The 14098-nt window shown below is 34.2% G+C and overlaps 1 protein-coding gene across 1 annotated transcript; it reads right to left on the bottom strand.

Moving 5' to 3' along the window:
* Window positions 1-1524: 1524 nt before the first annotated feature.
* On the bottom strand, window positions 1525-14077 carry LOC145316663 (uncharacterized). The gene is made up of 20 exons (XM_080157331.1): window positions 13772-14077; window positions 12991-13300; window positions 12317-12438; window positions 12001-12179; window positions 11702-11884; window positions 10779-10969; window positions 9622-10388; window positions 9202-9285; window positions 8674-8727; window positions 7877-8032; window positions 7539-7730; window positions 7181-7268; window positions 6212-6643; window positions 5955-6107; window positions 4858-5704; window positions 4083-4635; window positions 3637-3847; window positions 2788-2960; window positions 2332-2525; window positions 1525-2122 (listed from the first exon to the last, which is right to left on the bottom strand). The coding sequence occupies exons 1-20, from the start codon at window positions 14042-14044 to the stop codon at window positions 1996-1998; spliced, it is 5289 nt and encodes a 1762-aa protein (XP_080013457.1). The 5' UTR covers window positions 14045-14077; the 3' UTR covers window positions 1525-1995.
* Window positions 14078-14098: the final 21 nt, after the last annotated feature.

The raw sequence follows: 14098 nt of genomic DNA, 5'->3' as shown, positions 1-14098 counted from the left end.
CGTACAATTTATAATGATGGAAAAGCCTTACTACTTTAATTATTCAACAGACCATATCAATCTTAATTTCACTTTTTCTGGCACACGAGTTGTTACACCTTTTTGTTGTTATTAAACTAATTGATAAATTGATAACTTGTGGTCCAACAAATCTGTGTTTGTGGTTTTTATAATTAGCTATTCTCATGGAATTTTTTATATTATCTAGTGGTTGCGTCCCCAGCCTCTCGTGTATTCAATAGGGTGGGCCCATTTCACCTTTTTTTTTGATTTTACTGTTATCATAAGTTGTGGAAGTCATATATATGTATGATAAGCCCCATTCAAGTTTCATTGATTGACTTGGCTCTTATGGCTGCCGGCGCGCGGGGGTTATAAATAGTACCCACCCCCTTATAAAACCAAAAATTGAAATTCTTTCAAACATAGGCATGTTGCATATCAAAATGACCGCATTGAAATGCTGATTGCGAATCTGAAAACCGTTTTGAAAAATATTGCTCCTAGTTCGAATAAGATCTCATTAAGTACCTAAAAACAGCCGATTTAGTCAAAATTGTTCATTTTAGAAGGTTATTTGAAAATCATTTCAGACTGAATCAATATTTTTCAAAACGATTTTCAGATCTGTAATCAGCATTTCAATGCGGTCATTTTGATATGCAACATGCCTGTGTTTAAAGGAATTTCAATTTTTGGTTTTATAAGGGGGCGGGCACATTTTACACCCCCCGCGCGCCCGTTGTTTTTGGATTAAAAATCCTCTTTCAAGTTTTACAGGGTTTTATATTGGCCCAGTAACCCTTGCCAATGTCTACTAATATGAAATTCCAAAATCGACCCACCCTAGTATTCAAAGAGGTAAAAGGTGCAGAAAAACCTCTCAAAGAACAAATCTAAAAGTGAAATAGTCTAAGACCATCCGGGAACCTATGTGCAATGTAAAGCATCCCTGAAAAGGAGAAGTTAATCAGTAATCTTTAGTTTTAGACAAAAATAACCTTACTACTTTATATACCTAGGATCGATATTTTAAATAGCAAAAGCTTTATTAGGTAAAATATTGAAACATTTAATTTTATGGCCTAAAAGTATAGTATAAATATGGTATTTTTAAGAATTTGTCGTTGCTTGTGATACCGATATACATACACGCACCAAGAAATAATAATATAGGAAATATTTAGAAATACGAAGATTTAAACTCTCCTTGTGTTTTCAAAGAGAAGAGATTTAATTTTATAATCTAAATATTTTAAGTATAGAAATAACAGACTTATTTCTTTTATTCCTTATTAACCCCCCCAAGTTTGCAGAAAATTTTTCTTTCTTGCTATCTCATTGGGTGTCATAAGATTTAAAATTGTAAGGTTTAGAACTTTTTGTTTCAAGACAACACTAAAAGCATAATTACATACAGGTTACTGAAGAAAATTTTCAAATTTTGCATTGGATATGGAAGGATATAGGAAATACCTCATTAATTTCACTTTTATTGCTTTCAAACAATAAGAGAAAAAAACAAATATTTTTAATATTTATTTCACAATAAGTTTGTGTCATAACAATTAGAATACAAAGAATTATAAATATCATAAAAAATGCTTAATGAAAGGCAGTCAAGGATGATAACACAGATTTTTTTTAATAAAAAGGTACAATGAAGTTGTATTTTTAAGCTAATGTTTATGTAATTGTACAATAAATACAAATATCGGATTTAAATGTCAAAAGTAAATAATAAAAGTTTTGGTCAAATAAGATATACAAATATATCCAAACTAATAAGCTTCCAAAAGATACAAAAATAAAATTGAATACTACTACTTCAAACTAAACACTATAGACGATTGTGTGGTAACTTTATATGTAACAAAATAGCTTCATTACTGTAAATGGATTGTGGCACAAAAATATAACATCACAACAATTATACAATTAGGGTTTGATCCTTTGGTGATAAAAATAAGTAGGTAAAAAGTAAAAAGATTGGAATCAAAATACTCTGGCGTGGTGAGTGAGGGATACTTGTCCATTCTTAGTTCTTCTTTTTAGTTGTCTACTATACACCTCTGCTCTTAATCTATTAGTTGCATATCTTCCCTCTTTCTTTGTTTCATACCTGAATAATACACAGATAGGACAATGGAAGGATATTAATATATCCCAAAATTTATGATAAACAAAATTCAAGGCAGACTTGCATTAACGAATAAAAAAGTTAAAGAATGTTTGTTACCTAGTATTCCTAGTCTTATTTTTCATAAAATCTGCACTGTAATCGTTTGAAACAAAAAATGATTTTTACTAAGCAAAAAATAATTAAATTACCTTTGATGAAGAACTTCTGGTAATGCAGCATATTTGCTACGGGTCGCTACAACCATTTCGCGGTGGCTAAAGAGTCGTGGCTGTGGCGGGGGCGATGGCGGTCGTATGGTCTTCCGGGCGTTGGGGCTTAAATCTCTTAACTGCTCCAGCCACTCATTGTATCTCTCTGTTCTCTCCTCACGACTTTCACGAATCTTAAGAAATAGTTTCACTTTAATTTCTGGTAATCTCAATTCGTGTAAGAAAAATTTGCTTATGGGAAATAAATGCCCCAAACCAATGCAAATAACTCAATTCTGTAAGAAATAGAAATTTTAAGTTTCGACAGCTTTTTAAAATTGAACTAGGGGAAATTAAAACCTAATGTTGTTTTTAAATCGCTTAACACTAACCCCTCTACACTTTAAGAGTTCGCTTACAACAAAAAATCTTTTTCTTCTCTTAAACATTGATTACCTGTTTGAGAATTTGAACTCTGTGTTGACATCTATGGACAAAATGTGGATGTTTGCGTAGGAGAGCTTCCTGGAGAGAAAGCTTGGTGTGTTGACAACCCTCCTCACTAACCTCACCAACACCGCGGCTCTGCAGCACAATTTTGTGAGGGTTCCGTTGCTTGTGGTAATAATCTTAAGCATTAAATAATCTTAATTTATATTTGGATAAAGGAGTGTAATTATGACAGAAGTAAGTATATTAATAATAAGAATAAAAAGTACATAATATTTAAATTAAAACAGGAGAGAAAGAGAGGATTAAATAGAAAATCACGAAACCTTTCGAACAAATGCAGCAAGAAACTTTTTCTTTTGACCTCATGATTTAATATTAAAATAATATGGTTAAACTAAGTGCTGACTACAAGATATATTATATATTAATTATTACACATCCATCTTTTAACAGTAGAGATATTTGCATTACAGACAGAAAGGTAGAAAGACACAACACTTACCAGACAGATCGACAGGTACACAGACACAACACTTACCAGACAGACAGGTACACAGACACAACACTTACCAGACAGACAGGTACACAGACACATTACTTACCAGACAGACAGGTACACAGACACAACACTTACCAGACAGACAGGTACACAGACACAACACTTACCAGAAAGACAGGTACACAGACACATTACTTAACAGACAGACAGGTACACAAACACAACACTTACCAGACAGACAGGTAGACAGAAACAACACTTACCAGACAGAAAGGTAGACAGACACAACACTTACCAGACAGACAGGTACACAGACACAACACTTACCAGACAGACAGGTACACAACACTTACCAGCATTGGCATCTACAGTGGCAATATACTTGGCTAACATATCTCTGTGCCCACTAGTATGAAAACCTCCAGAAGTTGGCTGAGAATCTCGAAGGATCTTTCTACCCAGTCTTATTGGACTGAGGTTATCTAAGGGTAGAAAGTAGGCCACGGGTTTTGTATTTTTCTTGGGTGATGCGCCGCTTATTTGGGTTCTTCTATGTCTGTTTGACTAAAATTAACAAAACTTATCAAAATAACTTAAGGAATATTTTACGTTATGATAAAATTCTACTTTTTGTCTATTCAATTAACTAAAAATATGCTTTAACACATGATGGTATATTATGGTTTACAGATATTTTTAACATAAAAAGAAAATCAATTTTTATAGAAGTATTATTAAAAATAATGAGAAAAATTTAAAGCAAAAATATTTTTTTCTTTGGTAAGTTTAAATATAATACCTTGTTACTCTTATGTTGTGGAATATTTTCCTTGTTCCACTGTTGATGTCTAGTTGTCCTTGTAATCCTTATTTCCTGAGTATAAGTGTCTACACTGGATGTACACAGCGTGCTTGCGCTTAAGTCACCTTCTGTTATTGTTGATGTATCATCATCAAGCCGGCCACGAGGGTTTTCCATCTTTTCATACTTGGTAGGATTAAAGTGGACCCTGTCTCGTGGATCAAAGTGTTGATGGTTGTGTGGTTGACCGTGTTCATGTGGCACAGGAGAGTGTTGGAATTCTTTATCTTGCCACTGGGGAGAGTAATATTCATGTGCACCAGAGTTTGGACCACCAGCACGAGGCGGGGAGAAGTCAACTGGAGACTGTTCGGTTGAAGAAGGGGCGCTGGGTACTACATGTGGCGGTGCAGGAGCGCCAACACTGACTTCTCTAGATTGTGACTGAATGTATCTTGTGTGAACTTTTATTGTGTCTGTACGACTAGATGATGAGTTCTGGTGTGGATATTTACTATGGCGCACTTTTTTCGTCACCTTCTTGCTGGATCTAAATAATTATGTATCCAATTTTACTTAGTAAATATTTTCCCATTTGGAAATTTCTTTAGTCAACTAATTCGAAAGAATAGAAATTTATCACTATCTTATCTTGCAGATAAAAAGATGAACTTTTAAATACACAAAACAGTAATTTTAAAGAAAACCTTTGGTGTTGCTGGATCAAATTTTTGTTTCTTTTTATTCATTAGGTAAAAATGTAAACTATTACCTGATTTCTGATTCACTGAGAGCTAGGATAGAGCTCACATCCGTCTCTGTCATTTGTGTGCCACGTTCTACTAATTTCCTTGTCTTAGTGTACATTTTTTGTTGATACTGGGCTCCTTGGTCAACTGTTTTTGCCATCTGCCGCCGCCGCTCTTTGCGGCGGTTATGCCGTCGTAAATCGTCGCTCGACATAGTTTTGCAAAGCTCGCCGTCGCCCTCAATTGTTTTATGAGTGTGTCTAGTATTTACAGCTGCAGATACGGCAACATCCGTTGTCTGTTGACGTAACCGTTTGTGCTCAGTCAGAGTCGGAGTTTCAACAGCCAGGGTATGATCTTTTTTATTTTTGTTCTCAGTTGAAGTATCTTTAGTAAAAGCAAAGTCAGTGATGGTTGTTGTATCTCTTGTTAATCCAGCTGCACCAGATACACCCTCCTCCAGTCTGGATATATCATCCATTGCATGTGTACGCTTGCTATACGATAATTTTCGCGAGGGGCTCGACAGGGAAGCCCCTGTAGCTAATGATTTCCCCGCTGTAGTCACGGCTGATGAGTGACTCGACTTCCGAGAGTTCTTTGGTGTTGTTGTCAATGTTGCTACATGTTTGTTAGAATTTGACAACGGTACGTTTTCTTTCTTGCTTTCGCGCTCCAAACGTTCAAGGATTTTTAGCTCTCGCTTTAAAATGCGTAAATGCTCTGCTCTACGTTTATTCAAAGATTCTGCTCCAATTATTGATTCATTTGTACTGTCAATGTCATCCTTGGCTTCTAGCTGTTTAGACAAGGTCTTGCGTTCATATTTCTCTTCAGATTTGGTTTTGTCAGTACGCCAATTAGAGCGGCCTAAAATATTATGATTTGTTTAATTTGTTCACCAATCAACTGGTTAAATCATAATACTAAATAGATCTGTCTGTCTATCCGTCTATATGAAATTTACATGTACATATCCTAATGAAGCTATAGATAACCCTAACCGCTGAACCGATTGGGTTCTGAGTTTTAAGGTCATACAGCGGATGATTACATCCCCTGGAAAAAAACACAAAACCCAAAAAATAGATAAATAAAAAAGATTTCATGTGTAGTTTACCAGTTTGATTTGGACTAGTTGTAGCATCGGAATCTTGGTGTGCGTTTCCAGAATTTGGACCTTTCTTGATAAATTGTTGTGGACTTGCAGACTTGTTAGGACAAGATGAGAGAGATGTAGAGGAACTTGGCTCCACTTCTGATACACTTAGTCCTAAAAATCATTTCATCATTAGAAAACTTTAAGGTAGGTACTTATTGACTTAAAAAAGCTTAATTTTAATATTTGTGATGAAAATGTCGAGTTTTATATTATACCTGGAACTTTACTTTGATCACTGGATACCTCTAGCCTCGACTCTTCTGATGACAACATCCTAGAAATCTTAACAGCCAGCTGCTGCTTGATTCTGCACTCCGCCACAGTATTTGATGGTGTGGCCAGAAAATCTAGATACCGTCGCAGTTTCTTATAAAAATTTTTAGTCATGTTGATATTAGCAGCATACAGTTCTCGCGACTTTCCTTTTAAATTTCTGGCCATCTGGTCTAGATGTATCTGTTCTTGAATTGAAGCCAGGTCCTCACCCACTCTTGATCCTTGATCAGAGTTGTTACCATGAGGTCTGGAGACAGATGGCAAGGGTTCTGTATTATTGTTTTCAGCTCCTTCCCCATGCCGGCTAAGATTTTGTTGACGCGGTGTTATATTAAGTACTGTAGGTGGACGCTGCTCTGGTACTAGATGACCTGAAAAAAGTGAAACCAAATTTACCTAGGCACCAAAACTTAAATTACAATAATCAAATAAACTAAAAAAGTTTATGAGATGCTTTTAAAAACAGGAAAATTATTTCAAAGTCTACTATAAAAAATTGTGTTGCATATTTCTTTAACAGCTTTAAAAATGATTTGCATGGATGTAATTTAATTTTAGGACTTCGCTTGTAAAATTGAGTCCATAGTTCATCAATGTAAAAATTTGGTTTTAAAGATCCAATCTTAACAAGGAATCCTTTTATATGGTCACGAAATTTAAACGTTCATTGAATCATACAAAAAAAAATGGGGATCGACCCAGCTTAAAAACATAAAAAAACGTATACGTTATTTCAGCTGTCGTTGGGGGCCAACAATTATTTTAAGTGACGACCTTTCATCTGCCCCCAAATATTATTTTAGATTTATTTCGCTTGTTGGTTATACCTTATACCTAGGATCGACCTAACTTTAGTTAAGTTTCATTTTAACTTACCTTCATAATGATGGTAAAAAATAAAAAGATACCTGGCAAATATTCATAGCTTGAAGAATTTTCTTGAATAGGAAATGATTCTCCAGGAATGTATTCGAAACTCTTGGCTCTATCAATCATCTGCAAAAAAACATATTTTGAATCATTATAATTTCACTTATTAATTAAATATCTTATTACCGTAACCTTTTTTTTCAAAAGCTGTATTTATAAGCTCCAAAACAAACATTTTAAATAAATTGAATGATTTAAACTTTATAGAGATATTTTATTCACTAACAAATAGGTATCTTAAGAGAGTTAAGCAGTAAATATTCATTCATTAAGTTAATAAAGACTTTTTAAATGATAAACTATGTACAAACTACAAAAAAAGGTGACAATACTAACCTGAACAGAATCTAAAGTGCTCGTATCTCCAGCAGTTTCAGCTCCCCTAAGCCTGTCCATCCTGCGGGCTATGCCATCCAACAGAACCCGCCTGCGGCCAACCTCTTCATCTGAGGTTGAGGGTACTGAACTGTTTCCAGAAACTTGGATGTGTTGGGGAGGAAGTTGCAGATGTTGGGAAAGTCTTTCATCCTTAAATTGGAGAAGTTTAAATCTAAAAACCTGGCATAATATCTGATCATCAAATGAAACAGTTGAATTCAATAAATCCTAAGTTAGGGAGTATTAGTGATATTTTAATCTTTGTCATATCATTCTTCTATATACATTTAATTCACCTGATTAAAGGTCTGACGAGATTGGTTCTGTAGTAACATTTGATTATTTTGATCCAGATGTTGCCTGTGAAGCTCAAGAAATCTGGAGTTGTGATGCCTTGTATTCCACTCTCTAGCTGATTGTTGGGACGCTGAACCTAGCGAGTTTACTTTCACCTGAATTATTTTTTCAGAGTAAAATTTTAATATGTTAATATTAGGGTTGGGCCGGATATCCGGTGTGGTCGGATATCCGGCCATTTTCAATATCCGGCCGGATACCGGATATTGAAACTATCCGGCCGGATATCCGGCTCTATAATTTTTTATACTTTACACCAAAAATCTCTGCTTTTTAAAATCTTAAATGGCTATAATTTTCTTATTATTGAAGCTAGAAGAACATTTTTTCTGAATAAGTTTAACTTTTTGTAAATTTATATAAGATTTCTGAAGAAATTTTTTTTTACTAATTTAATATCTGGTAATTTGGCCGGTTATCCGGCCGGATATCCGGTAATTTGGCCGGATAACCGGATATTTGCCGGATATCCGGCGTTGGCCGGATATCCGGCATTTGAAATCAGTCGGATATCCGGTATCCGGCCAAAAAAGTATCCGGCCCAACCCTAGTTAATATATTAAACTCCCAAATAAGGAAGTTAATGGGCATGGGCAGGGCAAGTATGTCGGAGTAAAAACATTCCACACACAGAGATAAAATAGAGAACTAGCGTGACAGAAGGACATACAATCATAGAAGATTGGTTGTTAAAAATTTAAAAGCCAGATAATAATGAGCAATGGTAAATAATGACCTGATTAATTAGTTGAAGATTGTCATCCTCTGCATCAAACGAATCTTTCTCACTAATTTGAAATATTTATTATTTATTTATTTTTAAGTAAGGGATTTCTCAGAATTTGTTTTAGATGGTGCCAAGGGTGTATTTAATTTTATATCCTCCTCCTTCCCTGGTTTTAAGCTAATGACCTAATAATAAAGCCCATAGTAGAAAATGACGCATCTGTTAATATACATAAAGAGACATTTTCCGTAGATTGAAGAAAATGTTAGCTGATCAAAAATACAAGTTTGCTCTATAAACATTGTTATACGTAAATTTAGCCGATTTACCGGAATTTTTTTCAAACCAAATGAAAATCGACCTTAAAAGAAACTTTCTTACTTTTTTTTTGTTGCCTATCATTCTGGGTTACAAATAAAATAAAAATTACATATTACGATAGCCCAAACTCCTTCTTTTAATTTATACAGTTCAATGACAAGATTAATGTTTCTTATAAAAAATAAGGAAATAACAAAAGTATAAATATTTTTTCCTGCTGTTTGCAAGTCCAGTTTCCGCTGCAATAACAGTTTCAAACGAAGTGCTTACTGAACGTTTCGATGATTGTCTAGAAGTTCTGCTCAGATACAGAAGTTTATTTCAAATATAGAATAAAAAATTAATTTTGTATAATAAGTAGGTATATCAAAAATAATTGTAATATGCAAAATCTTATTTGATTTTTTTTCTTCAAACTGTAGGTAGTAAATTGTTTAATTTAAACTGTTACTTTGCCCCAATGCCTTATTATTTCATTCAAAATTATCTACTACGGTACGTATGGATATTAAATATTGTTGCCCTTGTTTATATTAATCTTTCATAATTCAAATTTCATAATCTGAAACAAAACATCAAAAAAGTTTCAGATTTTCATAACATTTTTCTTTTATGTCTTTTGAAAACAACTTTCCTACAGAGTCTATAAAACTGTTCTCCAAGACTAGCCGCATCACTTGTAACCTCTCCTAGACTGTTTGCACTGGCACCAGCACTTGCCAGTCTTCCCATCTCCAGATTATTAAGTAGTCCATCATTATCAGACAGAGCATGGTGCTGATCACTATCACCTGCATAATCATCCTCATCATCATAAGCATTATTATAAGGTACTACAGTACCACACGAGCTTGTGGATGAACTTGGACCACTAATGACGGCTGTAGCTCCTCTAGACTCAGTGTTGTTACATATTGTCTGTTTCTGGCCGACCTCGTTTTTTATCTGATTACTGCTAGCAGTATTTGTCTCATTGAACGGGAGATTTTTGATGTTAGCATTTGGTCCTATGCTCTCACTCTGACTGTTGATGTGTCCAGTGGTATATGAAAGTGGCAACTCTGATAATGAGCTAGATCTGCGCATCCTGGAGCCAATTTTTATTTTGTCTGGCGATGATACAACTTCACGATCCTGGCGCTTACGGTTAGATATCTCATTTCTTTTTACAACAGGTACTGCTCTTTCAGTATCTTTTAATTGGCCCTGTGTATTTCCTTCAGAATTAATTCCTTCCAATACTCGATTTCTCTTAGGGCTGCTTGATTTTCTTCTAACCCGCTGAGTGTTGTCCTGCTGCTGCCGAGATTGGTGTTGTCTTAATTCTCGCTGGCGTATCAAACTTTCTGCAAACATTTTCATCTTGGCGTCAGCGTCCATCTCCATTGAGTCAGGAGGTAGGCCTAGATTTATTATAGGTATTATTTGTGGAGAAAAATATTAATATTACCTTTAATGATGTAATTTGAAAATCATTAGTTATTTTTTTTTTTTAAGGTATTTGTTTTATATAATACTAGTGGCTCCTTCCCTAGCCTCTAGAGGCTTTTTGGCTACAAGTGAAACGGAGAATCCTTACCTTTACTAATTTTTTCGTACTTCTTTGAATTTTAATATAATATACCTATATAAATATTTTTAATTTTCTGTGTGTGGGAGTATTTTTTTCTTCTTTGAGGGCGGAGGAATCCCACCCCCCAAAAGTCGGTTCAGCGGTCACCGAGATCTTAAGCTTTAAACAGACAGACAGACATCGTTCTACTTAGTAATATATTATAAAATTTACCAAATACCTCTACTGTTTCTTCTTCTACCCCTGGAATGAATGTCATATAATTGACCCTGACCATCAGATTCACGAAGAATATCAGAATAATTTCCTATAGCTAGTTTTTCCAGAGTAGATAATGACTGGGCAGCCTGCACCTGGGAGGGCTGACCGTCCAGGTATCCAATGTCTGAACCATAATCCCATTCTAAAAACCTAAACAGATAAAATATAATAGTTTAGTTTTAAACTATTAGTAGAAAATAAAAAGTTAAATTAGAGTTGTCAAAATTAGGATAACAAAATTAAAGCAATAACTTGAATTTACTTAAACTAGGTATACATTGAATTTTTCAATTACACGGAAAATATAAAGGGGACTATCCACGAACAAGAGAAAGCGATTCTAAGCACCTTCCAGCAATGATTCTAAATATTTTTTTGGTGAATATACTAGGGTTATGTTTAATATCGTTATATCGACTAAAATAATTAAGTTTCACCATGGTTTTCTATAAACAAAACTTTGAAATGTTAAGCATGTTTGACAAAATATCATCAAATGTTTTGTTGAGTCCAAAAGTTCAAATAAAATAATATGCCAAAACATTATCAAATGCTATAAATTACGAAAGTACACTAATAAAACTGTTTACAATATTACAAGTTACTATCCCTTTTTCTAAATTAACATTTTTCATCAAAAAAGTTTACTTTTGTGTCATAGCAGTTTGAACTCAACAAAACATTTGATGATATTTAGTCACAAAATGTCTAACTTTTCAAAGTTTTATTTCTATAAAAACATGGAGAAAATAAACTTTTTAAATCGATTTAACGACATTAAACATAACCTAGTATATTCACCAAACAAAAGACTTTTGAAATCGCTGCTGGAAGGTGCTTAGAATCACTTGCTCTTGTTCGTGGGAAGTCCCCTTCCAATACCTTCTTCCAGTAACAGAAGCCTGACTTGAAACAGACTGAAGTGAAGTGACAGATGCCGCGGATGGCGACGTTGCCCTGTCCGTGAGTCCCCCGCCACCCGCCATTGACCGTGGACTGGCCGCGCTGTCAGTGCTGTAGTACTGGCTTTCATCATCACCAGATATCATTTGACCAGGATTCATTCTAAGCATTAGATATACATATGGGCGAGTTTTTAAATCTATGACTTTTATGTGTACTCCTATAGTAAAAATACTGTAGGTATACTTGTTCAAAAGTGCTTAGAAACATATTATTACCTTATAGGGGCAAGAACGGACTTTTGAACTTCGGTAACTATTCGATTTCTTATCAAATTAATTCCAGCAAACTCAGATTGAACAAAAGGGGCAGCGTCAAAGTTTGACCTCTGATGTTGACCAGCCAAGGTTCGCTGGATTACTGATCCTCTTTCATTTGATCCAGCTCCGAATCTTTCCTATAATCAAATTACATAATTAGATGAGAATACCCAAAAATGGTTTAAAACAATTGAAATCTTATCAAAGCACATAAAAAAAGAAAAAAATATAAACATTTCTTATTTCATCCATAATTTTTACAAAGGAGGTTAACCTGTAAATGATCGTTGTGTTGATATCTTCGTAGAAAGTTTTCATCAACTTCTCTTGGTGTGTTATTTTTTTCCCGTGGATCCTCATTAGTTGCAAAGCTTGTTACGATGAAACCTTCATTACCTGTAATAGTATTTTTAAATTATGACATATTTAATTTTTAGCGTCACATTCAAAATATGCGTATCCATGAAAATAAGTATTTTGCAGATATGGTTCTTAAAGGCAGGGGCTGCTATTCAGCCAATTAATTCCATTTGAAATTGCCGAATTTAAATATTTTGTTGGAGTAAAACTTGTTTTTTGGAAACTAAAAGGAAGTGGGTAAGAAGGGGAGAAAAAAAGGGAAGGGGGTTGAGAAGAAATTTTCACTTAGAATTGTTTGTCAGAATCACATTCCCTTTTCCCTGCTTAAAGGTAATACATATTCTAAATAATATCCCAGTTGTAGATCATTTTTTAAGTTTTATTATCTTATTGAAACATGACGTATTAGAGATTGAATTCAAGGTTCTTGCTGTCATCAGACATACAGTGAACGAGGCTTAACTTAGTAAAATAATCTAATTTTTATTGATGGTTTTATATCAACTTAAGATAAGAAATATAGAATAAAATCCTTTGAGGAATACTTTCATAAATATTATATTAATAAAACTATAACTGTTAATATACCTTCTGGGGTGAACCTAATATGTCCCTGGTGGGAAGATCCTTGATGGTGGATTCTATCCTCCCTGAATCCTGGATGGTCAGTACTAATACTGGAAATTGTGGTTTGACTCGGAACCAAATTATCAGGCCGTTTTATTACCGAACCGGCAGAACTTGATTGAATAGGCTGGTTGTCTGTAGGAGTTGGTTGTGATTTCTCCTGATTTTTGTTTGTAGAAACAAGATTAACACTGTCTGTATTAGATTGAGGTGTTCTTATTTGGAGGCGGGGTGTGTTCTCGTGTGATAATGAATCAACTGGATCTATAGCCTAGAATAAAGAGAAAGCTTTATTAATTTTTAAAAATACATAACTAATGAGTCATATCATTACAAAATATACAATACATGATATATAGACAAGCATAATTTATAATAAAGCCAAGGACAATCATATCCATTAATGGCTCAGCAACAAACTTTTGAGACACAGGAAGACACTCCTAAAGGGGTAGTTTCACGAAAGGCATTTGAACTTAATTTAGTGAACCGCATATTTTTTCCTGGTTAAACGACATTTATATGGCATATATTTGAAATAATTTCAATTTTCTACCACGTAGTTTTTAAAATATCAAGACTTGAAAATCGTCTTTTTAAATTGCATATATCACAAAAAAAGATTTACAAAAATATATAAATATAGTTTAACCCATTAAATATAAAAAAAATATGCGGTTCACTAAATTAAGTTCAAATGCTACTTTGTATTATAGATTACTAAATAATAGTTATTACTTACATTTAGCGTATAATATGACTGCGTAGAGTCAAAATTTAATTGAGGTTGCGTAGAATCAAAACTTGAATCATCGAGACTTCCCTCTTCAATAACCATCTCCTCCATGAACTTATTAACCTCATTCAAGTCCTCGGATTCTTGTCCCTCCCTCCCTCGAAATATCGACCCCGTGTCCCCCACTTCCCCTGTAATTGTTTTGATGTCCTCGTTACGTAGATTTTCATGTTCACCCGCATTTTCTCTTCTATTTTTGGTACCATCATAATTTTCCATTTTTTTGATTCATCTGAAATTGTGTATATAAAATGAACATACTGTATTTAATAA

This window comes from Acartia tonsa, chromosome 4, assembly GCF_053477335.1.
Source record: "Acartia tonsa isolate MP-2025a chromosome 4, ASM5347733v1, whole genome shotgun sequence".
Classification (NCBI taxonomy): domain Eukaryota; kingdom Metazoa; phylum Arthropoda; class Copepoda; order Calanoida; family Acartiidae; genus Acartia; species Acartia tonsa.
This window is presented reverse-complemented; position numbering and strand designations above follow the sequence as displayed.

Coding starts and splice junctions, on each gene's coding strand:
- LOC145316663 (XM_080157331.1), bottom strand. CDS start 14,044: ATGGAAAATTATGATGGTACCAAAAATAGAAGAGAAAATGCGGGTGAA. Junction 9,286..9,621: donor AACAGTTTTATAGACTCTGT/AGGAAAGTTGTT, acceptor CTGTATCTGAGC/AGAACTTCTAGACAATCATC. Junction 2,526..2,787: donor GAGTTCAAATTCTCAAACAG/GTAATCAATGTT, acceptor CTATTTCTTAAG/ATTCGTGAAAGTCGTGAGGA.